We start from the raw sequence: 27567 nt of genomic DNA, 5'->3' as shown, positions 1-27567 counted from the left end.
TCTCACACAGGGGGATTACATGGCAACACTGGACATGAAAGATGCATACTTTCATATTTCAATGTTGCCAGCGCACAGGAAATGCCTCAGGTTCATGATAGAAGGCAAACACTATCAGTTCAAAGTGCTACCCTTCGGCATAGCTTCAGCGCCAAGGGTATTCACGAAGGTAGTGGCAGCGGCACACCTGCACAGGCTATCCATTCCAGTCTATCCTTACCTCGATGACTGGCTCATGACAGGGGATTCTTATGAAACATGCTTCTCAAATACCCCAATAGACTGTAGACCACTTGTTCCATCTGGGCTTCTCCATCAACGAGAAGAAGTCCTGTCTAGACCCCAGCCAAGTCAAGCAATTCCTAGGGGCTCTAATTCGAACAAGGGACGGCCTCGTCTTCCCCTCCGAGAGGATCCAAAAGATGCTGTTTCAGATCCCTCAATATGTAGCCGGTCGGGAGGTGATGGTACGCAAAACCATGCGATTGCCAGGATTGATGGCATCATGTATTTATTTGGTCCTCCACGCGCCTGCGCCCAATGCAAGAGTGGCTCAACAGCCAGTGGTGTCAGGCCAGCGGACAATGGGACGATCTAGTGGTTGTCTCGCAAGCCTTGGTTCTCTTGCTGCGATGGTGGTCGAGGAAAAACCTCGTAGTGGGAAAATCCTTTGCCACCCCCGCAGTGGACGCCACTCTAACCACAGACGCATCCCTCACTGGATGGGGGGCTCACCTATCTCATCAGACTGCGCACAGAGTTTGGACTCCAAGTGTGGCGTCCAAACACATAAACCTGCTGGAATTGTTGGCGGTCTTCAAAGCACTAAAGGCTTTCCAGACACATCTACAAGGAAAGACAGTGCTGATCCTCATGGACAGCACCACGGCCATGTACTACCTGAACAAGCAAGGGCGCATTCCCTCTCCAGGACCGTACAAGTCTGTCCCAGAACATCTGGAAGTCGGCTCTCAAACACAACCTGTTCCTACTATTTCAACATGTACCAGGGGTACTCATATATTTTCTGGCAGACGGGCTCAGCGGAGACTTCCCTCTACCCGCAGAGTAGGAATGGCGACTACACGAAGACATTGTCTCAAATGTTTTCGCAGAATGGGGCTTCCCAGAGATCGACCTGTTCGCAACTCTGGCAAACACCCAATGGCAAGATTATGCCTCCAGATACCCCCCAAAACCGCTCCAAGGGGAACAGTCTCTGGATAACATGGTCAGGGAAATTTGTCTATGCTTTTCCCCCTGACTCCCCTTCTCAACAAGATGGTGCACAAGATACACCAGGAACCAGTTACCATGATACTGGTGGCCCCCAGGTGGGCCCGCCAACCATGGTTCGCGCATCTGCTGGAGATGTCCGTCTCCTCCAGTGAAACTTCCCTGCCCGTACAACATGTTGTCACAGGACAGGGGCCAAATGCTGCATCCATGCCCACAGACCATGAACTTGGCAGCTTGGCTCCTGATGTCATAGAATTTGGACATTTGCAGCTCCCTCAGAGATGCATGGACTTTTTCAGAGAGGCAAGGAAACCGAACACTCACTACTGCTACTCTAGTAAGTGGAAACGTTTCGTCATCTGGTGTAACTCAAAGAGAATCAACCCAGTTGACTGCTCTCCTACGCAGATTGTTCTATACCTGACTCATTTGCTGGACTCAGGGTTAGTCTTTAATTCTATTAAAGTTCACCTTGCCGCACTCTCCGCCTACAGTATGTCAGAGCATAAGGTGTCATGGTGGAAGGTTCCAGTTATTAAAGCCTTCATGGAGGGAGTGAAGAGAAGTCACCCTCCTATATCTAACCCAACTCCTGGATGGGACCTGAACGTTGTTTTAACCAGGCTAATGGGGCCCCTCTTCGAGCCCATGCATAAAGCAACGCTTAAGGATCTCACTCTTAAGACTGATTTCTTGATAGCTATCACATCCATTAGGAGAGTGAGTGAACTACAAGCGCTCTCTATCCTAGATCCCTTCGTAGCAGTTCACAAAGATAAGGTGGCTCTACGCACACACCCTAGGTTTGCACCGAAATTCATTTAAAAGTTTCATGTTAACCAGTCTATAGAACTACCAACGTTCTTTCAAAACCCATCAAACTTGGGAGGAAAGACCCTGCACACACTTGATGTGCGCAGGGCAGTCATGTTTTATATGGAAAGAACTCGACCACTAAGGGAGACTAATCAGTTCTTTGTCTCAGTGGCGGCAGGAAGAGAAGGTGATGCAGTTTCCAAATCCACTACATCTAGATGGATTGTCCAGTGCATCACTCTCTGTTACTCTTGCTAAGAGAGAACTGCCCTTCAAGCCTAGTGCACACTCTACTTGAGGCACTGGGGCATCCATAGCATTCATTGCAAATGTTCCCCTTGAGTCCATTTGCAAGGCGGCAACCTGGAGTTCTGTACACACCTTTACAAAACACTATTTACTCCTACGTCCCGTCCCCTTTCCTCCATACTTGTGGGACATCCCTCCGTCCTGTGGGACGGGACCGGAGCACTTTGTAAAAAGCATCCACATTAAAATGTGGCCCTCCTCTTTCCTGCGCGGGGCCCGGTACACGGCTGTAACCCCGCCCACCTTGGCTCCGCCCCGCGCATCGCCCATCAGTCCTTTTCTCCGCTCGATCGGGGCCGGACGCACTTGCATCCTCGGAAGATTTTCTTCGCTTTTTTCATCTCTGGCTCTCGCTAGCGTTCGTTTACTAGTCTATCTTTCAAATTTGACTTTCCAGATTGTTCATCGTGTCACTGTCGCTTCGCGAGGGCAGATCCCCATCCTCTTTGTTTAGATTGTTTGGATCCGGAACACTGTTGGGACTCCTGTTTTTACTGTGACTCCCTTTCGGTCCGGGCACTTCAACGTCAGTTGGAGCGGTGGGAGGAGGTGTTCCGACTAACTCCTCCTTCGCATTTTCAGGCGTTCATCGACGAGAAGAAAAATGCTCGGTAAGTTCTTTACTTTTCAGAGCAGCCCGACCGGGGGATACCTTACCGGGTTCCTCTCGGTCCGGGAGGGGCGTTGATCGCTCTGTTACCGGGGTTCGCCCTGAGGTGCCCGTTGGGCCTAATAATTACCCTCAGAGTTTTCTCCGAGGGTCTCCGTAAGGGGCCTATGAACACCAGAGTACGCTCAGAGGCCCCTCCTGTGGGGGCCGTTTGTAGACCCAGTTCTACTGAGTTGTGGGGTACCAGAGTTCGTTCTGAGATCTGTCGGATTCCCTCTAAAAAAAAAACAGGGTGCGCCCCGAGGCCTTGGCTGGACTTGTAGTTACTGAATGGATGTTCGAGGCCCGCGCAGAAAAGGCTTTTACCGTGCCTGGGTCCGAGGTCCCTCGTACAGAGGCTAAAGATACCAACAGTTCTGAGAGGCCGGTCAAGGCTTTGTCGGTGAAAGCGCACTGTTCCAGCTCTTGTGGTGACACCAGATCTGTTGAGGGGGCAAAGAAGCAAAGTTCTTCTATTACCGGCAGTGCCGAGGTCCTTCCTTCGAAGGCTCAGTTGGCGGTTGGTATGTAACAAAAACATTCCAGGCCTCATTGTACCGGCTCGGCCGAGGTTCCTTATGTTAAGGCTAAGATTAAGACCCCGATCCATCGACGGGGGACCCCTGCCTCACTTACTCACGTGCTGCAGTTCCCCTCAGATGAGGACAAAATGGTGCCTGTTCCCGCCACGACCACGGCAGCCATTTTAGGTGCTACCCCTACAACTACGCCATCGGCTTCTGGTGTAGGACTCGGTCTCTTGGGTGAACCTAAGGTCCCTTGTGTGCATCCTTACCGGCCGTTTATGATTGGAACGCCTGGATGCCTCTTCCGCACAATGTTTCGTTGCCCGCGGGGGCGGCTCCTTTGATTTATGTGGATACGTCGGTGGAGGGGCCGGTGTGGCACCCTTCCCCCGTTACGTCCCTGGATTTGTCCATCTCATGAGAGGCTTCGTCGGGTCCCGAAACAATCTCCTGAGGATGCCTTTTTCGGTAAATTTCAAGTGCTTATGTGCACCGACCCCATGAGGGAATATTTCAAAGGGCTTTTCAAGGAGATGTGTCCACCGGCGCCTCCGGCTCCACTCGTTCCTCCAGTGGTTCCGCCGGCACCTCCCTTGCCCGTGGTGCGCCCCCCCTGCTCTTCCCGCCTTTGCCTCCATTGTCCCCAGTGAACAAGGCAGTGCCTGACACGGCTCAGCAGGATCCTGACCTGTCAGATGACCCTCAAGGCGATCAGGACAACGAGGACCTTCCCTGCTCTATCAGAGCCTTTCATGACCCGGTACTGGACATGAGTTTCTTAGATGTTCCGGTGCCCGAGGCACCCGCTCCGCAGGAGGGCTTGCTTTCTGGGGCGTTCACCCTGTCTCCTTTGGAGCGTACCGGCCTGTTCCTGCAGAAGGACGTTCTGGCCAAGGTCCGAAGAGTCTGGGAAAAGCCACACTCGGGACTTTTTGTCAATTAAAAGATTGACGCGTGGTACAGGCTGCATTCTTCGGAAGAGGTGGCCCTGTCGTCTTGTCCGCCTCCCTCCTCCACAGTGGTGGCTGCGGCCACCTTGCAGTCCAGGCCTGCAGCATCCTCTTCCACGACGGCTACTCAGGTTCTGGGAAAGGAGGACAAGCTCCTAGACTCCCTTTGGAGGAAAATCTTCACCAACTCGGCCTTGCAGCTCAGGCAGGCCAACGTCGAATTGATATTGGCGGGAGCTAACATGCGGATGTGGAAGGGTCTGTCGGAGTTTGTGGAGCATATCCCGGTCGAGAAGCTGGAAGATTTCAAAGGAGGCCTTTCTGATGCCAGGGTCTTGGCCCAGGATCTCCTGGAGGCTGCGGCTCATCACGTAGACACCTCGGCTCGGGGCCTGATGCTTTGGGTTGATACCTCACGGCAGGCTTGGCTGCATGCCACTAAATTTTCTAAGGAAGTGCAAGACAAGGTGTTGGACCTTCCATTCGATTGTAAGGAGCTTTTTCATTCTTCTACTGACGTAGAACTCGCCAAAACCAAGGATAGCGCTCAGATGGCTAAATCATTGTCTGTTCTGGTTAAAGCTCCTTTCAAATCCCAGAGACCGTTGTCGCAAAGTCGACCTTCCTCTGGGTTTAGGGGCTTCCTCGACCGCAAATCTCACAGAGTGGATACTCCTGCGGGGAATAACCGCCGTAGACAACGGTGTACGCGGTTTTTCTCCCGCTCCTCAGCCTCCTCATCGGGTTAAGGTGGCACCGCCACCAATAAGCCTGCCAAATGAGGGTTTTCCGCACTCGCACGAGACCCCGGTGGGAGGACGCATTGCGTCTCATTGGGAGGCGTGGCAGACCATCACAGAAGACAGATGGGTCTGGTCAGTCGCTCGAGCGGGCTTCCGCTTACCTTTACCCCCTACCTCAACCCTCCTTTTCAGCTGTTGGGCTCACCCTCCCTCAAGGCCGAGGTTCAGAAACTTCTGGACCTCAGAGCTGTGGAACCCGTTCCCCTTGGGGAGCGAGGGGAGGGCTTCTACTCCCGGCTGTTTACGGTGCCCAAACCCAACCAGGCTGGCCTGCGCACCATCCTAGACCTTTCCCAGTTCAATCTTTTCCTACCCCAAGAGAAATTCAAGATGATCACGCCCGGCCAGAATCGCTCCTCTTTGCAGATGGGCGATAGGCTCAGCGTGGTGGATCTTCAGGATGCGTGCATGCATATCCTGATTTGGAATCCACACAGGAGATACCTCCGCTTCTCTTTGGGAGAGGAGCATTTCCAGTTTCGGGTGCTTCCTTTTGGCCTCAGCTCGGTGCCGCGTGTCTTCACGAAGATTTCAGTGATTGCAGCCTATCTTCGTCTCCAGGGTATCCATGTGTATCCTTATTTGGACGACTGGCTCTTAACGCAGCCCTTGTCCGTTGGCAGCAGCGGGCAACCTCCAGTCTCTCCTTCAGCTCCTGTTCCATCTTGGGCTGTCGGTGAACTGGCGGAAATCTTCCATGACTGTCTCACAGGACCTGATCTTCCTGGGTTTTCGTTGGAACACGATCGACTGCAGAGTGTATCTGACCGGGGACAGAATGGTGGATCTGTTGGCCACGTGTCAGATGTTTGCGCAGTCTGAGAGCATGTCGGCCTGGTGGTTCCAGAGGCTTCTGGGCCTCATGGCCTCGTGTGTACTGGCTCTTCCTCTTGCTCGTCTCAAAATGAGACGGACCCAGATGGCTCTTCAGAATTCATGGCGTCGGGCAGTGGATCCAGATTCCATGAGAGTGGACCTGGATTGGTGGTCATCTCTCAGCAATCTGTCTGGGGGCGCAGGGTTTCAGGACCCGGTCCGCACGGTGACTATCACGACGGACTCCTCCCTCCTCGGGTGGTGTGCGACGTTGGATCTTCTTCAGGTCTCTGACCTCTGGTCGCCTCAGGACAAGCTCCTGCACATAAATCATTTGGAGCTTCCGGCGATCTTCCTAGCGCTCAGGGCGTTCAGACTGGTCGTTGTCAACAAGGTGGTCCGCATAAGAACGGACAATGTGGTATCAATGTATTACATAAACAAGCAAGGGGGAACAAAGTCCCCCCCCCCCCCCCTCCTCGTGGACCTGTCCATCCAGATTTGGGAGTGGGCCGTGCTTCATGGTGTCTGGCTGCTTGCAGTGCACATCCCGGGCCAGCTGAATGTCACAGCGGATGCCCTCAGCCGGCAGACAGTGGTCAGCTACGAGTGGGAGTTGAAGGCAGAGGTCCTCTCATGGATTTTCTCGCGTTGGGGCACACTGGAGGTGGACCTCTTCGCTACGGCGGTAAACAAGAAGCTTCCTCAGTATGCCTCCAGAGGGGGGCTGGGAGCCTCCACTCTTGGGGATGCTCTCGAGATTCCATGGCACAACATGAGAGCTTACGCCTTCCCGCCTCTGCCTCTAGTTCATCGAGCAATTTGGAAGTTGAAGAACTCTGTGAACTGTTCCCTTCTACTGATAGCCCAGTGGTGGCCGGCCAGGTTTTGGTTCTCAGATTTAACACCTGTCGGTGTATCCACCGATCAGGTTACCAGTAACTCCCGATCTTGTTCACCAAGGGGAACAGATGTGGCACCCCTCCCCACAATTGCTCAGCTTGGCGGCATGGTGCCTGAGTTCAAGTCTTTAGAGCATCTGAGTTTGTCTGCGGATAACATGCGCATTATCCAGGCAGCCAGGAAACCCTCGACCAGATCTCCATACAGGAGTAAATGGCTCAGGTTCTGTCATTGGTGTTTGGCGAAGAAGTTGGATCCGAGGGTGGCCACGATTGACAGGGTGCTGTCCTTCGTGTCCTCCCTAGCAGAGTCAGGGGTTCATGTTCTGTCAGGCAGGACTTATCTCTCAGCGGTTTCCGCTTACCTTTCTACAGACCTGTGTTCTAATTTTCTAACTAACCCAGTGGTGAAGAGGCATTTTGCTGGCTTGACACGCATCTACCCTCCGGTTCATAATCGCACCCGTCATGGGACCTAAATGTAGTCCTGACGGCGCTGTGCCATAAACCCTTTGAACCAATGGCTACGGTAGACCTCAAGTACTCGTCTTGGAAAGTGTCCTTTCTGGTCACCGTTATGTCAGCGAAGAGAGTGAGTGAGCTCCAGGCATTGTCGGTGGAGCATCCTTTCTTGGTCTTTCACAAGGACAAGGTAGTCCTTCGGACAAACCCGGCTTTCCTACCGAAGGTAGTGACCTAATTCCATCTGAATCAGTCGATCTCCCTTCCGGTATTTTTTCCGAACCCTGCCTCAGAGGCTAAAAGAGTTCTACACTGTCTTGATGTCCGAAGAGCTCTTAAGTTCTACCTGGACAGGACTTCCGAGCTTAGGAGTTGTCAACTTTTTGTGACCTTCGGTAACCCTCTGAGCAAGCCGGCGTCTAAGGCAACTATTTCCATGTGGATTGCCGCCTGCATCATGGAGTCTTTCACCGCCCAAAGGCTGAAACCTCCTAAAGGTATCCATGCACACCTGGTGCGGGGCAAGGCAGCCACAATTGCTTTTCAGAAAGATGTTCCCTGGGAGTCCATCGCTAGGGCAGCTACTTGGGCCTCCCCATCTGCTTTCTGTAAGCATTACTGTCTCGACATGAGCTCTAGAGCTGACGCTCAGTTTGGTCAGGCTCTGCTTAAGAACCTGTTTCAGTAAGGGGTATTTCCATCCGTAGTTCCTGTAAGGAGTGCTTGGGAATCTCCCACAAGTATGGAGGAAAGGGGACGGGACGTAGGAGTATTACCAGGTTACTCACCATAGTGACCACCTTACTCCTAGTCCCCTTTCCTCCATACGTCCGCCCGCCGTCCCCTCTAATAAGGTTCCTCTTTTATTGCTAATGGGTCTTTGACCCGGCGATAGAAAAGGACTGATGGGCGATGTGCGGGGCGGAGCCAAGGTGGGCGGGGTTACAGCCGCGTGCCGGGCCCCGCGCATGAAAGAGAGGAGGGACACATTTTTTAAAAAAAACTTGGATGCTTTTTACAAAGTGCTCCAGTCCCGTTCCACAGGACGGAGAGATGTCCCACAAGTATGGAGGAAAGGGGACTATGGACTAGGAGTAAGGTGGTCACTACGGTGAGTAACCTGGTAAGTCTAGATGCCCATTCTAGATCTGATTCCCAGGTGGAACAAGCAGTACTAAGACATCTTTTCTCTACGGTTCCTTCTCGCAACCCACCTCCAGCTCCGGGTACTGCTCGCTAGTCTATGCACAGCATGTGATTCTAAGCAGAATAACAAACATCAGAAGACATGCATTACTTACCGTAAAAGCATTTCTGATGGTTGTATCTGCTTAGATTCACATGCGCCCACCCTTCCTCCCCGCTCGGATGGAAGGAACATGGACGTCTTATTACTTTCTCTTTTCTGTACTCACTCACGTAGTAATAAGGCTCCCTCTTGGCAGAAAAATACAAACCGAGGGACCTTGATGCGTGAGGGATTTTGGGTACACTACACGTCACTATAGGGATAGTATTACAGACACGCCTATGTCGACGTCCCCTTTTCGATTTTCGAAAAACAAGATGCAATACTCTGCAGTGACCACTGGATGTCAGACTATGCACAGCATGTGAATCTAAGCAGATACAACCATCAGAAATGCTTTTACGGTAAGTAATGCATGTCATATACAAAAGTGACCAATTGTGACGGGGTCCAAGGAGAGCAAAACGTGACTGGTGCAACTACATAATTAAATTGATATTTCTCATCTGTTGGTTATGAATTTACTTGGTAAGTATTAAGCAATCTGATAATCCTCTTGCCTCAAGCGGTATAAAAGACTTCATCAGACTAACCTAGTTCATGATATGAACATAGTTTAATCAGTGACCTATACAGTATTACATAAACTATCAGTAATTGTCACTTCGAGTAGGTAATTAATCCCACAATGTGCAACTACTTTTCACAATACATTATACTCAACATGTTTCATTCCTATAATCTTAATGCGAAAATAAGAGGGGGTGGGGGGGGGAGCATGGCTTATAAATACAAATGCAAAATCTCATGAAGGAGATGGCTACATTTTAAAAAGTTCTCTAGAAGGGATGACACATCAAAATTGTTCAACTTCAGCTTTGTGAACCAATCTTCGGACCATCTGAAACAGATTTGAGCAATTTCAAAATATTTCTAAAAGTCTCAGCACATGTCTCTATTCAATTTCATCTGTGACCCAATCTTGTGAACCACCTGCAGAGAAAATTCGAGAAACAGCTAAATTAATGCTGTTATGCTAAAAGAATGTAAAGTAGCTGTAATTACATTTCGGTTAATATTGTAAAGCTTATTCTGATTGTAAAATGCCCCGGTTGGTACATTTTTCTTTTAATTAATTTTCTTTAGCGGCGTAGGGTCCATATAATTTGGGCTGGTCCCTATAAAAATGTATAGAAGGCAGCGCGATTGCCAATGTGTACTGAGAAAATTGTGCAACTGCAGCAGTACATGTCAATTACTTAATGCAAACACTATCATCGAACATATGTAAACATTCATGTGTGTTTCAAACCAGTAAAGGCACACGACTGGAAAGAGATGTCATCTGTAATGAGACTGAATGAAACTAAGAAAAAAATGTTTGCAAGTGTTCCTCAGTTCATTCGACACCAGCTGGGAATATAGGTCTTCTAAATAGCGCCAAACAATCGTCCGTCTTTGCAGGAGCCAGAACGAGACTCTGCGTTTAGTACTGTAGGTGGGCATGTCTACGTATGGCGGTATGTTATTCTGAGAGACTGCAGTGTCAACTTGCGTGATCAGCGCCTACCACTGCGACTGCTCAGTTTCCAAGCCCTGTGATAAATAGCGCTTGCGTCTGAAACACAATGGTTTATGGTCTTTGTACTAATATCAGTGTTTACAAAGCCATGAGAGAAGACAAAATAACATATCTAAGGCTGTGACCTAAATGTATGTTCTGTCAAGTTTGCAGTGTGTTTTGACACTATGTTCTCGGAGCAATAGTACATTCTGGTGTTAAGAATTACAAATCGCACACAGGACTACAGAACAAAATCCATGATAAGTAATGTGCAAGTCATGAGGCTTTATTCCATTCAGTGCATTCATTCAGACTTAATGTATTGCTGTTAGTAAGAAAAATTAAACGTTATTCAAGTATTTTCTTATTCATATTAAAATTACCACTGTGATTTTAAAAGGATTGCCCATTTGAAGTCATCACACTTGTGTCCCGTTATAAAAAAAGGTCCACTCTTGTCCTAATATGTTCTGGACAGTTATCCTTGTTTTGGCCATTCTTTTACCGATGTATATTTTTTGACAAGGGCATCAAATGACATAAATCACTGTTGTCGAATTACAATTGGTGAACTTTTTTTGCTGCCAGGGTTTAGTGAGACCAATGTCGACCCGTGTGCTTCTACTCATCTGTTTGCAGCATTTGCAATGGCGTCTAGGAGAATGGGCAACCATCGTATTGAAACCCCATATTTCATTGAGGAAAGGTTGAGGTGGGAGATGAATATCATTTTTTCATTAAATATTCTTTCAAATGCTTGCCTCTTCTATAGGGAAACACTGGAGGTTGTAAGGGACTTTTACCACCTTCTAAGACCTTCAATTCTTCCAGAAAAATGTGCTTACTTTGCTTTTCCTATTGGACAGATTAGAGAAAGTGCTGACAAAGATTATATTCTCAGCATTTTTCTTTTTTTTTGTTTTTTTTAATTACAATTTTTTTTTATTTTGGATAACCCAAGGTGCATAAAATTCATACATTTATAAAAAAAAAGTTTGCTATAATATACATAAGACCTTTACACAAACATTTACAGAAGCTCTTGGAGGCTTTGTTGGTCCATTAACGCGATACTTCAAATAATGAACAGTTATAGCAGAACGCTTTCTCACACAGATCACCATCCTCAATGACAGAGCACATGGAACAGGTAACTGCATTGCAACAGCAGCAGCGCACATTACAGTTTTGGCAGATGAATCTCTCGCACTGGGCACAGGCTTCCTTGTCACCAACTGACTTCACACATGAAGAGTAGGCTTTGGAAACACTCGTCGGCAGGTATGGTTTCTCGCAAGCACTGGAGCTCTTCAGCAGCTTGCCGTCCATTCTGATCAGGGTCTGTCCGTGTATCAGGCCACTCACACCGGCAGGTGGAGCAGCCTCATTCTCCGGCATGGTTGGGCGAGTGGGGTATAGCCCCAATGACCGCTTTAGACCCACTCCACATGCTGCCCATAAACGCCTGAGCTCCACTAAAGAGCAGCTTCTTGGTTTTTTCGAAGATATCCCGCTTGTACTGCTCGCCGGCCACCCCGCTGCACAGCTGCCTGGTCCCCACGTGCATCTTGAGCTGCAGGGGCGAGCAGTCGCCGAACGGGTAGGAGCGCTTGGGCATGGCTGAGGTAAACACGGACGTGGCGCGAAAGGAAAATCACCAGGAGGTGGGGGATGCCCCCACGGAGCCCCGAGGCCTGTTCTTCACGCTGCCCGCGCTGACGTCACGAGCCAGCTCGAGCCCTATTACATGCCTTTTTTAACCTTTTTTCGGATACTTTGTTTTCCAATTTGTTACTCAATATTTTAGCTTAATGAAGAAAAGATTATTTAGAAGAGCTGTTTTGTTTTTAGTAGTAAAAATTGACCGACGGGGACATTCTTCCTGATTTGCTTGGGTTGGAAACTTGAGAAGAGGAGCAGTTGGTTTTTAATCGGATGTTTTATGGTGAGGTTTAACTTTAAGACAATGATCAGTACAGTCCAACCAAATGGTGATATTGAGGAAATTGATTTCAGATCTACTGTTACTGGAGGCAAATTCCAATAAAGGATTCAGATTATCGAGCCATTTCAGAAAAATAGAGTTCCGTCTCGTTACCACTTTAAATGAACAGGACATAGTCAATGTATCTTTTCCACTGCTTTATCTTCCATTTGTAGGGATTAGATTCTGCAAATATCCTATCTCCATGCTTGCCACATGGAGGTTTAGCCAAGCTGTGAGCCACTGCCGACCCCATAGTTGTCCCATGAACTGCCCATAGCCATGCTAATCCCTATAACCATTCCCACCCAGTTCCTTCCTCTCGGGGCCTAAAACACCTCATGTGAACTCTTTGATCTCGATTTAATCAAGCATTATCAAACTTGGCACTTTGCCTGCTTTTTTTCTTTTTATAACCCTTAATTTATGCTCAACGCATTGTTCAAAACTGTTAAATTGTTGCATATCTTCGCGAATCATCGAAATGCATAGCTTAACTGCTGCAACTACTAACCACCCATGCTAGTCTTACATTTCTTATAACAATTTTGAAAGTCAGACCAGATATCTCGGTCGGGGCGACCCGGGGAGCATTGTAATAAATAGTTCTTCACAATCATCAGCACCTGCTAGGTCCTTCATCCATTCTTCCCTCCTAGGTGCCACTTGGTCCCTCCATTTTCCTCAGAATACTCCTCATTGCTAGTATACTTCCCATATTTACAAATCTCCTCTTACATCTATCTGGTATATCCACCCACAGCCCAAATAAACAGCCTTTCAGCGACACCTCAATAGGTTGGTCGATCATCTCTGCTAATGTCTCGCACACCTATCTCCAGAAACACACAAGTCTTGGACAATCCCAGAGCAAATGCATGTAACCCGCCTCATCTCCACAGCATGGACATGTGCCTTTATTTCTCCAGCATGGGGTCTGGCATGGATTCACATGCTCATGAATATTCCCCGTCGTCAGGCCGGGAATCCTCGGTATAGAAAAAAATCAGTATCAGTTTTGTTTCTGATCTGTCTTTCTTTAGTAACCAATCACTGGTCTCTGGGTCATACTGCCCCCAGCCAATGACTGCCCTCTCCCTAAGCCCCGCCTCCGGCAGCCATCCTCAGATTTTTACTGCACGTTCAAGTGTTGGGAGTCCTCGTGCTGTAGCTCTCGAGCTTTTGCTGCGTTTTCACGCTTTTTCAGGAGATGTTTCTCATTTTTCGGTTAAATGGAGCCTCAAGCTCCACCGTTTCTACATCTGATCAACAGGGATCCGTTCCAGAGTTTTCTACGCCCCTCAAGGGTGAAGATTTCGTCGAGTTACGCTTTTGGAGGATTCCAGAAGTTCCGAGGCCTACCCCGGACATGGCCCAGGAGAAAGGAAGCTCGACGCCCGGGAAGCTGTTCAGGACCTGCCCTGAATGCCAGCTTCAGAATGTTTTCAAGGAGGACGAGCATTCGTTATGCCTCTCCTGTCTCCATGAGGACAAGACGCACACAGAGAAGGACTGTGCGTTTTGTGGGAACATGTCGGAGTGGACCATGAAGATCGCCACCTCCGTCTCGCCAACTGGCTGGAAGGGCAGAGCCTGTCAGACGAGAAGAAGAAAAAGAAGTCAGAGCGGTCTTCTAAGTCCTGTGAGGGCGCCCCGGCGACGGGGGCCCAACAAAAGGCTAAGCGCCGCGAGTCCGCGGGCACCGGGAGCACTGAACGGTCGGGCTCCTTGACTGACAGGCAGGGCGCATCCTCCCAGGCGTCATCAACCACGAGCCAACGCTCTGGCTCGAGTAAGAGGAAGTCCGAGAACCCGGCGAAGCTTCTGGAGAGGCCCCGGTCGATCTCGAAGATTCCGGCAGAGGGGGAGCGAGGCTCGGACCCTCCCCCCAAGGTGAAGGCCCCAGGCGTCCAGAAGGTGGCAATGGCCTTAATTCACCCTGCTAAGACCTCGATTGAGCATGTCACCGCGGCCCTGGCTCAGCCTGTGGAGGCTACACCAGTGGGGGCGCCCTCAGGACCCAGAGTGTCCCTGCCACCGCGGAGTGAGTCGTCTTTCAGGCCCATTGAGAAGACCCCCACAAAGTCCTCGTTGGAAAAGGTGGGGGAGGGGCTGGTGGCCATTGTGGATACGGACACGAGCTCTGAAGAAAAGCTCATCGAACTCGTGGAAGAGGCCCAGCCCATCGGGAGGGATCCCGACGAGGGCGACGACCAGAGCGACAGTGTCGCGGACAAGGCTCCTCAAGAGCCCTCGCGCCAGTCGTTTCCGGCACCGCAGGACACCTCGGCGGCCATTTTGTCAGCGATTTCAGTCCTTCTGCTCGGAGATAAGGACAAGGTTGCCCCTTCCCCCGACGGAGGTTCCTGAGCCAGACCCGACGGGGGAACCGTAGCCAGGACCTTCGGAGAGTCCACCGCATAAGAGGAGGAGGACGCATCCTACGCCACCTCTCCCACCTCTGCGGCCTGCTCTGCCTTCCCGCCGGTCTACTACCCACGGGGATGATACAGGCACGGACACGGCTATGACAGGTACAGATGACGACAGAGGCGACGACAGGATGTGTCCCCCGTCGCCCCCTGCTCAGGCGTCCCCGCCCAACGAGATTGGATCCTTTCATGCTATGATTTCCAGGGCATCCGAGCTTTTTCAGCTCTGCCCAGAAGAAAAGAAGGGTTCCTTTACCAACGGCGCAAGGCTAAAAGGAAGACAGTCCTTGCCGTACCCTTCTTGATGACATCTGGGATGAGGGGCTCACCCTCCTCAAGAACCCTGCCACGGCGCCGGCAAAGAGGGACCGGTATGAGAAGTACCGGGTCCCCGACACTGCCCCCTTGTGCCTTTGGGCACAACCTACCCCGGATTCGGTCGTCTCGGCGGCGGCAAAGAAGAAGGCTGGGGGGGCATCGGCCTCGACATCAACTTCCCCGCCGGACGGCGAGGGCAGGAAGTTGGACTCGATGGGACGACGGATCATCTCATCCGCAGCGAAGACTATCAAGGCAGCCAACGCCCTGGCTATCGTAGCCCGCTACGACAGGGAGTTGTGGTTCAAAATCGCCCCTCTGTTAGACTTCCTTCCGGACGCCAAAAGGGCTGTGGCCCTTGAAATCCTACAGGAGGGGGAGATTGCTTCGGACCACGCCATCACGGTGGCAACGGACATCGCCGACACCGGTTTCCGTCATTTGGGCAACGGTGTTTGCTTGAGACGACGAGAATGGCTCAAGGCCACGGATTTCCGCCAGGACGTAAAAACTAAGGTTTTGGACATGCCCTTCGACGGGAACAACCTGTTTGGGAAGGCAGTTGATGAGTCCCTTCAGGCCATCAAGACAGACACAGAGCCTGCCCGGGCACTGGGAGTGCTCCAACAACGACGGCCGTCCTTTCGGAGCTCCGGAGGCAGACAGGGTGCCTCCAAGGGATCCGGCAGTGGCTCCTCCACGTACCGCCAAGCGGCAAAATCTTCGTACCAGGAAGCCTACAGGGGACGCGGCAAGTCAGGTGGTGCCCGTCGTCATTGACCGGGAGGTCAAGGAGGCAAGGTGGCCTCCAAACAAGATTGAACCGACCGTGGGGTCGGACCCCCGCCGAAGCACCCTTTTGGGAGGCCGGCTGGCGAGGTTCGCCAGCGTGTGGGAGTCCATCTCCACCGACCGTTGGGTGCTGGACGCCCTGGCCCAAGGGCACGCCCTCGAGTTTCAGAAGAAGTGCCCTTGCGTTCCACCCGTGGCCAGGAAGGAAAATCACGTTCCTCAACTACTGTTGGAAGTAAGGGGGATGCTCAAGAAGGGTGCCATCGAGCTCGTCCCAAAGAGGCTTCGGGGCTCCGGAGTTTACTCAAGGTACTTCCTCGTAAAAAAGAAGACAGGAGGATGGCGCCCCATCCTGGACCTACGATGACTGAACAAGTACATCAAGGCACAGAAGTTCCGTATGGTCACCCTCCAGCATGTGTTGGGACAGCTGGAGGAGGGCGATTTCCTGTCGTCGTTGGACTTGGAGGATGCGTACTTCCACATCCCCATTCTAAAAAGACACAAAGTTCCTCAGGTTCGTGGTCCAAGGGCGGCACTAGCAGTTCAAGGCCCTCCCGTTCGGATTGAAGTCGGCACCCTGGGTGTTCACCAAGTGCCTCGCACCGGTGGCGGCGCGGCTGCGCCTACAGGGGATCCACGTCTACCCCTACCTGGACGACTGGCTCATCCGGGCAAGTACAAGGGAGCTCGCCGTAGAGCACACTGCGAAGACCGTCCAGCTGCTCACGGACCTGGGATTCTCCAACTTTCCAAAATCCCACCTGGTTCCGTCGCAAGTCGCCCTGTTTCTGGGAGCCAAGCTCGACAGTGGCGCGGCTGGCCTCGCCGTCGGTGGAACGGACCAGGACCATTCTGGGCACGGTGCAGCATCAGCTGGCCACGGACATGGCCAGGGTAAGATCTATCAAATCCCTCCTCGGGATGATGTCCTCCTGCATTTATCTGGTGCGCCTTTGCAGGCTTCGGTTGCGACCCTTACCGCAGTTCCTTGACGCTCGCTGGATCCAGTCGACGGGCAGCTTCGAGGACAGGATCCCTCAACGAGACGTTCCGTCAGGCGATCCGGTGGTGGGGTACCCGCTCCCATCTGTCGGCGGGCACGGACTTTCAGACCCCAGCTCACCAGGTGACGGTGATGACGGACGCCTCCCTGGAAGGTTTGGGAGCACACTCCGGAGATCTTCACGCGAGAGGCCTTTGGCTCCCGGAGGAGAAGTCTCTCCACATCAACATCTTGGAGCACCGCGCGGTGTTCTGGGCCCTCGGGTCCTTTCTTCCGTCCCTCAAGGGCAAGGTGGTGAGGATCTTCACCGACAACACCACCACTATGTTCTACATCTGGAAGCAGGGCGGAACCAGGTCCCCGGCCCTATCCAAGGAAGCCCAGGATCTGTGGCATTGGGCCGTCGCCCAAGGGATGTTTTCTTCATCTGGCAGGAATAAAAAATGCGATCACCGACTCACTAAACAGGGAGCTGTGCTCGTGCCACGAGTGGGAACTACGCCAGGATCAAGTGGATCGACTCTTCCGACGATGGGGCGAACCCCAAATCGATCTCTTCGCGACGGCGACAAATTCCAAGTGCCGGAGGTTCGCCAGCAGGTTCCCCCAACCGAGGAGCATGGGCGATGCTTTCTCGTTCCCCTGGGATGGCCTATTTCTTAATGCGTTCCCTCCGCTGCCGTTGCTGCTCCGGCTCATCAACCAGCTCAAGAGGTCCCAGTGCAGGATGATCCTCGTCGCACCGGCGTGGCCGAGACAGATCTGGTTCCCGGACCTTCTGGACTTGTCAACGTCCCCACCAGTCAAGCTGCCGACGGACGCAGACCTTCTCTCCAGAGAAGGAGGCGCCATTCTTCATCACAACCCGGAGTCGCTGAACTTGCAGGCCTGGCTCCTGCAGCACTAGAGTTTGGAGGGTACGACATCCCAGCCGACTGCAGAGAGGTTCTTGCAAAGGCCAGGGCGTCCTCAACTCTCGTGCTACGGACATAAATGGAAGAGGTTCTCTGTCTGGTGCCGTGCACAGAAGATTAACCCTCTACGGATTACGGCCCCTCAAGTACTGCCGTACCTACTGTCGCTGGCCAAAGCTGGACTGGCTCACGCCTCCATCAAAATACATCTGGCTGCAATCTCCCGATATACCAGGACGACGGGACGGGCGTCCTTGTGGTCTCATCGCCTGGTGAAAGAATTCATGAAGGGACTATTCCGATCATTCCCGCCGGTGAAGGCTCCTGCCCTGGCGTGGGAGCTTAATGTGGTGCTGACCAAGCTCATAGGGGGGCCCCCATTCGAGCCTATGCATTCGGCGCCTTCGAAGTTCCTGTCATGGAAGACAGCTTTCCTCGTGGTCATCGCCTCCGCACGACGAGTGGGAGAGATCCAGGCCCTATCTTGCAAGCCTCCATACTTGACTTTTCATGACACGAGGGTGGTGCTGAGGACACACCCATCCTTTATGCCCAAGGTGCCGTCGGACTTCCACCTCAACAAGCCCTTGGTGTTGCCAGTTTTCTTCCGGTCGCCTTCGTCGCCGGCCGAGAGGATTTTGCACTCGCTGGATGTAGCTAGAGCGCTGAAGTTCTACGTGGACCGCACAAAGTTTTCGGAAGACGTCACAGCTGTTTGTGAACTTTGGGACTGTGAATCAAGGGAAGGCTCTCTCGAAGACTTCCATTTCCAGATGTCTCTCCGGCTGCATCATGCACTGTCACCGGTTGGCAAACCGACAGCTGCCCGGCCGTCCGAGAGCCCATTCGACCAGAGCGATCGCTGCTACCACGGCGTTCCTGTCTGGTGTGCCCCTTCTGTACATCTGCAGGGCTGCGACGTGGAGGTCGACGCACACCTTCACAAGATTCTACTGCGTCGATCGGGACTCCAGGGAGGAGTCCAGGGTCGGCCAAGCAGTGCTGCGCAACCTGTTTGCCTAAGGTGAGCCTGGTGAGGAGGTAAGAGTTGCTTAATGTTGAGTTGTTGTATTGCTTAATGTTGAGCCTGTTGCCACCTCCCGTGGTTGTGCATGTGTGTACTGCTATGTATTCTCTTATTCATGAGCATGTGAATCCATGCCAGACCCCATGCTGGAGAAGGAACAAGTTACTTAGCTGTAACTGTTGTTCTCCAGCATGGTTCTGGCATGGATTCACATGCGAACCCTCCCGCCTACCCCTCCGCGGCTCTTCACTTGGTCATACTGCCACTTTACGTGCTACCAAATCTGAGGATGGCTGCCGGAGGCGGGGCTTAGGGAGAGGGCAGTCATTGGCTGGGGGCAGTATGACCCAGAGACCAGTGATTGGTTACTACTAAGAAAGACAGATCAGAAACGAAACTGATACTGATTTTTTTCTATACCATGGATTCCTGGCCTGACGACGGGGAATATTCATGAGCATGTGAATCCATGCCAGACCCATGCTGGAGAACAGTTACATGTTAGTAACTTATTCCTTTCTGGGTGTATGAGTTTCGCTGGCATATAATGTAGCCTGTTGAGTATTTCTAACTGTATGAGTTTGAATCTAGTATTAATCGACACAGATCGTGCGAGGGAACACATTCTGTGCCAGTCATTGTCTGTAATGTCCCTATCCCTGGCCCATTTCCTTACTTTAGGTATCGTGAAATGCACATGCTCTTCAATTAGTTTGTAATGGGTGACTACTCTGCGGCACCCATACTCGCGAGAGATTTATTTATTCTTCACTTTTTAGGCGCTTATACAGGAAGCAAATCCTGTTTCAAAGCGCCCACAGGACAACAGGGAGGGGACAGGGGATGATAGACAATGTAATTACAACAATGTTAACTAATTAAATACAACAAAATAAGACTGTGGGAGGGAAGACAAGCCTACTATGCCTTGTGAGTGTTCAGAACGTGCAAGTGCAGATGTGAGAGGGGTATGAGATAGGTGCTGTGGTGCTCATGGAGAGCAGCAGGTGAAGTGCTATGACGAAAGGTAAGTGCAACCTCCAGTGGTGGAGGGTGAGCCGAGGAAAGTGCAGAGGTTGGACAGCAGCTGGGATAAGATGCGGGAGGTTAGGGTGCCAGGATGCATAAGGGCCCTGCACGTCAATCAAGCTACTGTGCGATTAGCAGGGGAGAGAGGGAGCGAGGGTAAACGGGAAGGTCGTGAGGTTTTTCTGGAACTTAAGGAGGTATGATATGGCATTTATAACGTGCCTATACACAAGTGTTTCAAGGCGCGATGAGGCAAGGGAGGGGAAACAGAGGGAGGACAAAGGACAGCAATCTTACTAGACCTAGTGACATTGACATATCCTAAGCGCAGGGGAGAGGGGAGGGGAAAAAGTGCCTGGGGACGGGGAGGATGGGCGAGTGCTGTACAAGGTATCAAAAACTATTAGTGCAGCCAATACGTGGCAAGTGCAAGGGTTAAAATGCAGACAGCAGGTGTGTGGTAAGGGGATTGTAGGGTTACAGATACAGACCCAAGTGCAGGTCCTGCTCAAGACAAAGAGGGAGGGGGAGGCTGTTCCAAAGAAAGGAGCCCGCTGAGGAAAGCGATCATCCACCTGCTCTGTTTAGCAAACTGCATCACATGCAAGGATGGGGTGCCAGAGGAGCGCAGGAGTCTATAGGGGGAATATTTGGTCAGAAAGAGTTGCAGATAGAGCGGTCGCTGACCCCGGACAGCCTTGTGGATGATGCAGAGGGATTTGAATGTAGTCTGTGCTGCGATCAGGACCCATCGAAGACCTTGTAGGGTAGGAAAGATGCAGTCCCTGGGCTTGAGGCCAAGGATTAGTCTTGCTGCCCTATTCTGGATTAGCTGGAGGGGTCGCAGAGTGGACAAAGGTAGATTAAGGTGGAGGCTATTGCAATAGTCAAGCCTAGAGAGAACCAGAGCCTGGGTAATATTGAGTTTCTGGGGGAAGGTGAGGAAAGTTAGAATTCCTTTCAGAAGGAAAAGCTGAAAGTGGGACTTCTTGGCAATGTCCAAAGTATGAGGGAGGAAGGAGATAGAGGAGTCGAAGATGATTCAGAGGTTTCTGGCTTCCGATGTGGGAGCAGAGGGAGAGCTCATGGAAGGCCAGAGTGAAGGGAAGAAGTCTGGTGCCAGGGTCCCAGTAGGGGAGGATCTCAGTTTTGCTGGCATTGAGGCAAAGATCATACACTAGGCCTGGATAGCTGAGAGGCAGTCTGGGATGAAGGAGGGTGCAAGGGAGTCTGTGGGAAGTTTAAAGAAGAGTTGTCATCAACATAGCACTGGCATTTAGGGGAGAAGGATGAAATGAGGTGGGCCAGCAGAGTAAGGTAGATTTTAGAGCCACGGTAAAATAATTGAGTCCTGGGGGATGCCACAGGTGGAGTAGGAGCTAGGGCAGAAGGTGCCCAGTATGACTTTGGAAGAGCGGTCAGTTAGGAAGGAAGTTAGCCAGTCCAGTGCCCACTCTGAAATACCAAGGGTGTCATGGAGCCTTTTTATGAGGATGGAGTGGTTCACGGTATCAAATGTAGAAGAGAGATCAATGAGGATGAGGACAGCAGGGGAGTTGGAATCAAGGGATGCAAGCAGTTCTTCACAGGTGTTCAGAAGAGCAGTTTCCATGCCTCTGTCTGCTCGGAATCCAGACTGATGGCTGTGAAGACGACCACCAAGTTCAGTGTCTGAGTTAAGTTGGGGGAGGGTGTTGAGGAAAATTCTAATTTCTGTGCTAATTCCCTTCAACCTTAAGAGACCCCCAGCTCTTTCGCTGGACTTGGGACTTTTTAATTTTAACTCTGGAGTGAGTGAGACATTTATCTCACTCTTGTGTTTTTTTTACCTGATTTGGATTTTGTGTTTTCACTGTTTTTGGAATCTGACAAACTCCATAGGCATCTGCTTTTTGTATTGACACACTGCACGTTCAGTGCAGTGTCACAGCGAAATCCTTTAAATTTCTCGTAAGGTTTAAAAACCTTTTCTTGTGTGAACTACAGTTCCCAAGAATAGTAAAGTGAAATTAACTTTACCTACCTTTTTTCTCTTTGTAGGTCCAGCACACACCATGTTATGTGGAGTGCTGGAGGATTACGTAGTAGCCCCTGATCCTACGTTCTCATGTAACATGTTTTTTCCCCTCACTACTTTCAATGGCTAGTGGCAGTGGTTTACTTTTTCCTACCATTGTGCTTTTCTACCGCAGGTTGAACCCTCAGCTGCAGTATAGCATCCATGGGGGACCATTTCGTCAAAATGGCCCAGCTTCTTTTTTCGCCATTTTCTGTTTGTGAGGTCTTTCTTGGGGTTTAGCCTGTGCATTGAGACAGATTCAAGCCCTTTATTTGTCTTGCCTTTGGCAGGCTTCATTCCCGAAGCCTGCCTCTGGCTCCAGTTTTTCTGGAAGGACAGGATGTGAGGGAGGGTCCCGAAACTCCCCTGTCCTTTGTTTCTAGGAATGCCTGAGTGCAACAAGTCCTGATTGGCTGGCTGTCCGTCCAGGACAGCCACCCTGCTGTGATTGACAGCCTAGGCTGTGCATGAATGGGACACATCTGCTTAAAAGGCAATGGTTTTGGGACTACAGGCAGTCGACCACTGGGAGAAACACGTGACGAAGAAACAGTGAACAAAGCTTGCTGCATCCTCCTGGACCTTTGAATTACCCGGCGAAGCCCTGCTGCTGTGCTGTATTCCTTTTTCACCTCGACAAAAGCTCCAGACGGAACGACTTCTCCCCTTGGGTTAGTAGGACCAACTATAACCCCGAGACGAACTCCAATGGACCACCTTCCCCGACTGGCTGTGCTTCTTTGTTGCTGTAAGAACCAAATGCCAGGGTTCGATGCGTTGTTGAGTGAAACATCTCAAGCAGTAACAAATCAGACTAGAAGCTCCAGGAGTCTCATAAGGACCCTCCAGAAGCAGGACGACCAGATCCTGAGTCCCCTCACCAGAGTGCAGGACCCGAGGAGTGAAGGAAGCACAACGAGATCTGCAACAGTGCTGTTTGCTAAGTACTGAAATCGCAAAGTGCCGCTGAACCGAAAAGAGCCCGCAGCTGCCGACGACCTCGCAAGTACTGCCGCCAGAGCCCTCCAGACGTCCTCCCTCTTGTCCCCATGACTGAGGCTCAGGAACAAGGGTGTGCAACGCTGTAGCAAGACTGAATCCAGCTTGACCACTCTTCTTCAAACCAGAGGTACTGTTTAGGCTTGGGGTACTTACCTTATTGCCTTGTAGCCATGCTTTTCTCAGTTGGGAATTGCATTGGCTTATTTTTTCTAGAGTTCATTTCAACTCTCCTTTCACAGGCCAAACAGCATGTGACCCTACAAGTGATTTTTCTTTAAACTCTCTTACTTTGCAAGACTTTGATTTAAGAAGTGCCTCGGATCCATAGACTGTCCCAATTGACTTTGGCTATCCTGGCTCCATGAAGACTCTTCAGGTCCATCGACCATGATACTGTTTGTCCCTCATATGTGGTAGCTTGTTGTATACTGTTAATACTGTGAAAGGCTTATCTAGATTGTATTGGAAGATTTAGTTGTCCTCACATACTGAGAAACTGTCTAACCTTTTTCCCGTTCCTAAACCTTTCCTTTCAGCCATCTTCAGAATCTGCAAGGAATTGTGTATGGAGCATATACAAAGAGCATCCACTAACTTGTTTTGATTCTGAAGTTATTTTAAAGTATGTTTACATTGTTACACAAATTGACTTTTTAAAGAACGCTTATTTAAAAATGGATGTTAATTAACTATTTATAACTGATTGGCTACGTGTAGTAACAGATTTCATTTGTTTAGCTCACATTTACCCCTCTTGAGATAGACCTAGCTGCTCTGTCACACTACCAACTTTAGTACAGACCTATACCAAAAGGTGGGTTACCTAATATCAAGCAGATACGTGTTTGTTTTGTTTTTTTATTTATAATGCGCGCCAGACCCAGGGGCATCAGGGCGCAGAAGATAAGGATATGTTCAGCTTGGTTACAGGGTACATAGGTACATGAGATGCAGGACGAAATATATGGCACATTAGTATATAAAGTCTAAATTACATGATCACCTGAGATTACAGTGAACAAGGGTAAATGAAGTGCAGGATGAAATCGACAATAGCACATCAGTAAATACAGCGTAAATTACATAATCAAGTAGCATAGAATATAGTGAGCGAAACACATCGGGAAGAAGGTCCAAGTGGACTGAGCGAGTCAGTGGACAGGGGGTGGGCGAGGGAGAGGAGCGGTATCCACGTACTGGACTGTAAGGGTGGTCGAGGCCCAAATCTTCCCTTTAATGACGTGTCTTCACAATAGGATTTGGGCAGTTTGATTCAAAATGGTTTCTTTTTGTTTTTGCAAAACCATTTTGAATCAAACTGCCCAAATCCGAGGGAGAGGAGCGTCAAGAGGGTGTTAGTCAGAGTGATTATTTGTCGTTTTCTTTTAGCCAGTTGGTCAGATTCTGTCTGAATTTAGAGAAGGGCTGAGGATCTCGAATACCAGGAGGTAAGGAGTTCCATAATTGCACGGCCTTAACTGGGAAACACTGTCCTCCGATAGTAGAGTCTGAATCGTGGTACTTGGAGGCAGTTATAGCTGGCTGTTCTCGTCGGTCTGGACGATGTTATTTTACAGATTCTGTCCGTAAGGTAAGGCGGTGCATTATTAAGGCACTTGTGGGTAAGGGAGTCAATCTTAAGTTTGATTTTATCAAAGGTAGATAGCCATTTGTGTTCTCTTCTTGTAGAGGAAATATGCTCATTTCTAATGATCTTAAGAGCTGCTCTCAAGGCATTGTTCTGGAGAACCTTTAAGTTTCTCAATTACACTGTGTTGTGTAGTCTCACACAGTGTGACTGCACCAATTCTCACCTAACAGAGGGCCAACTTCTCAAGCAGTTTCCCCAGGAAAGGGGTGGTGGAGATGGGGCGATAGTTGGCCAGTCAGGAAGGGTCTGCTGACATTTTATTTTGGAGGGGGCGCACAAGGGAGTGCTTGGGGGAGGATGGAAAAGAACCAGTAGCAAAGGAGTTGTTACAAAGATCAGCAAGAGCAGGGGCGAGCGAGAAAATGTTGTCCTTGATAGTTCTGGATGAGCAAGGGGTAACCTGTTTGGAAGAAACTTTCATGGAGTTGACAACTCTGGTGACTTCTTCCATTGAGCGCGAGGCAAATGAGGAAAAGGAGGAAGGAGGAGGTTGAGTGGTCACGGGAGTGGAAGGATGGTTGGAAGAGTGAGACGAGCCTGTACAGTTTGTCATGGGTTTTGGAGGTGAAGTGAGTGGCAAGTGCATTGCAAAGGGTCTGGGAAGGAGTAGGGGCAGAGGATACCACAGACGGGTTGGAAAGTTCGCTGCAGATTTTGAAGAGTTTAGTAGTATTGTTGGACGCGGGAGATAATTGTGCCTGAATGTGGGCCCTTTTTTATTTTGCACGGATAGTCTGTAATGCCTTTGGAGCAGGCGGCAGGCCAGTTAATCAGAAGGTGAGCCTGAAGTTCGCCAATTTCATTCTGCAGTCCTGCACTTACGTTTTTGGTCAAAGTTTGAAGTCGTACCAGGTGTTGCACTTTGAGGCAGGTTTTAGGTGGATCCTCGTTACTGGGACAAGGATGTCAAGGGTGTTGGTAATGGAAAGATAGAGGGTGCTGAGAGCAGATTCAGAGGTAGTCTGGGTTGGGTGGGCAAGGGGGAATGAAGATGGAAGTGAAAGCTGCAGCTGAAACTAGTTTCATCAGATGGATGTTTGTGAACAAGGTTGGCAGGGCTTTTGGTGGAGTTGTCACGGGTCCATATGGACCCAGGTGGGAGGAGATAAGAGTGGGCGGACCAAGAGAGAGGGGCGACCAGAGGAGATGAGAGAGGTCGATCGAAGCGGATGATAGTGTCCAGCATGTGTTCGGCAGAGTGGGTTGCACCAGAAGGAACAATGGAGAGGGATAGGGAGTTGCAGAGGTCAATTAAGAGGGTGGATGTTGTGGGTCTAAATGGAAGTTGAAGTCTCCCAGGAGTAGCAGGTTGGAGGTGGTAGAGTATGCAACACAGGCATTCTCAGGCGGTTCGAGTGGGTAACACTCCCATCTCTGTGAAACAGTTGCCTGTAATGTTGTAAAATCTCTATGGACGTGCCCCTATCACCCTTCCTTCCAAGTCTGCATTGTCAAGAATTGACCTGCTGGGAACAAGTCTCCAAGTGTTTAGTATGCTAATCTTTCCCAGTACTTTCTAATTGCGTCATCCCAAATGGGTGGGTGCTTGGAGAATCTTCCATAGTGGTGGGCATTTATAATAGGAGTTTACGGCGGCGGTCTTCAGAAATATTTTCCTCCAGCCTAGAAGTGTTGACTGCACTAGGTCAAAGTGGCATTTATCTGTTTACACTGCCCCATCAATAGCGCTCTCAATTCTGATTTACCTGCCGCAGCTTGTTGCATTCTAACATGCGGCAGTGTGTTCACAATACCAAACCAATATGATGCAAACTGTGCCTGTGCAGCCATCCAATACACTTCAGAATGTGGCGTCCCAAAATCCTCATGATTGTATTGCTGTGCAATTTCCTCCCATTTGTTTCCGAACAGCCCCTGCGTGCCTTAGCATCTGAGACATCATTCCATGTATCAACAAACACCTTCCATGCCATATAGGCACATTCACAAATAAATACAGTAGCTTGGGCAGTATTGTCATCTTAATCATCTTAATCGTGAGTCACGTGGTGTTCCTTTTGGGTATAAGAAGTGCATTGGACGCACTGTGAATCGCAAGGCTTGAGCATCAGCTTGGCGCTAGGTCACCGTAAACGATGTCAGGTTGCTCCTTATCGCTGGTACCGTATAAGGGCATATCGGCCCATGGCGATCATCCCAAAAAAGGGTCATTGTGACCCAACCATTCAAATGTATCTGCAGCTGCCGGTTAAAAAACCTGTCTGTTGGTATCTGGAATCGATGACCATCGCAGAAAGGCAGGATGTAGCTGTTTGGAAAACATAACAGAAACGTGTCTCAGTAGCCGATCTTTATTACAATTTATCATTTTACCCATTAATTCGGCCCGTGTCAAAACTAATGATGAACACAGACGTGAAACAATGGGAACACAGAGAAGACAATGTGGAAAGTAGTCTACAATTTGCTTCGGAGGTTAGTGCTATGAAGTATGTTCAGCTCAAAATGGGATGCGGAAGCTGACGCTACAATTCGAGGAACATATAGACGGCATTTTAATTAAATATTAGCGTTGAACCGAGTGGTGGTCTACATGCATCTCGATGCTGGACTGCCCATGTGCCCGGGATAAAGACAAGTACACACACAGGTTGTACTTGCGTTTCATTGCAATATGCCACAAAGAACAACCCAGTACAATATAACCCAGCAATAATGGTTGGCTAATAAGTTGACTCGTTGGTCTATAAAATCGTCGAAAGTCAAACTTACATTATATTTGGCATTTCCATTCTCTTGGCGCAACGCAGAGACTAGTTCAGATCAACAATTTTTCATAAAATGAAATTACATGTTCCTTTGTCCAGTTTTGGAATGGTGAACCTTATCATATTTGACGTTATTACACGCCTCCCTTTTCGGAATGGTCCCTTTCTCTGAAGGTCGAAAAACAGTTGAACCTTATACTGTGTGCGATGCGTGGGCTTGCTCGGCTCGCAAGCAAAAATTCAAAGCTGCTGACCTTCACTCAGAATGAAGATACATTCTTAGTTTGCAACAACTTGTCTCGGCGCATCCATGAGAAAGGGACTTGTGAGACACAGGA

At 50.1% G+C, this 27567-nt stretch overlaps 2 protein-coding genes across 3 annotated transcripts in view; one reads left to right on the top strand and one right to left on the bottom strand.

Moving 5' to 3' along the window:
• The window catches only part of COPS4 (COP9 signalosome subunit 4), a 785196-nt gene that overhangs the window by 353426 nt on the left and 404203 nt on the right, over window positions 1-27567 (top strand). The window lies entirely within an intron of this gene.
• Window positions 11251-11904, bottom strand: LOC138511054 (apoptosis regulatory protein Siva-like). The gene is made up of 2 exons (XM_069626563.1): window positions 11716-11904; window positions 11251-11669 (listed from the first exon to the last, which is right to left on the bottom strand). The coding sequence occupies exons 1-2, from the start codon at window positions 11902-11904 to the stop codon at window positions 11349-11351; spliced, it is 510 nt and encodes a 169-aa protein (XP_069482664.1). The 3' UTR covers window positions 11251-11348.

Source organism: Ambystoma mexicanum, chromosome 6p (assembly GCF_040938575.1).
Source record: "Ambystoma mexicanum isolate Mex_15411 chromosome 6p, UKY_AmexF1_1, whole genome shotgun sequence".
NCBI lineage: Eukaryota > Metazoa > Chordata > Amphibia > Caudata > Ambystomatidae > Ambystoma > Ambystoma mexicanum.
The sequence above is the reverse complement of the archived record's forward strand: the minus strand, read 5'-3'. Positions and strand labels throughout refer to the sequence as shown.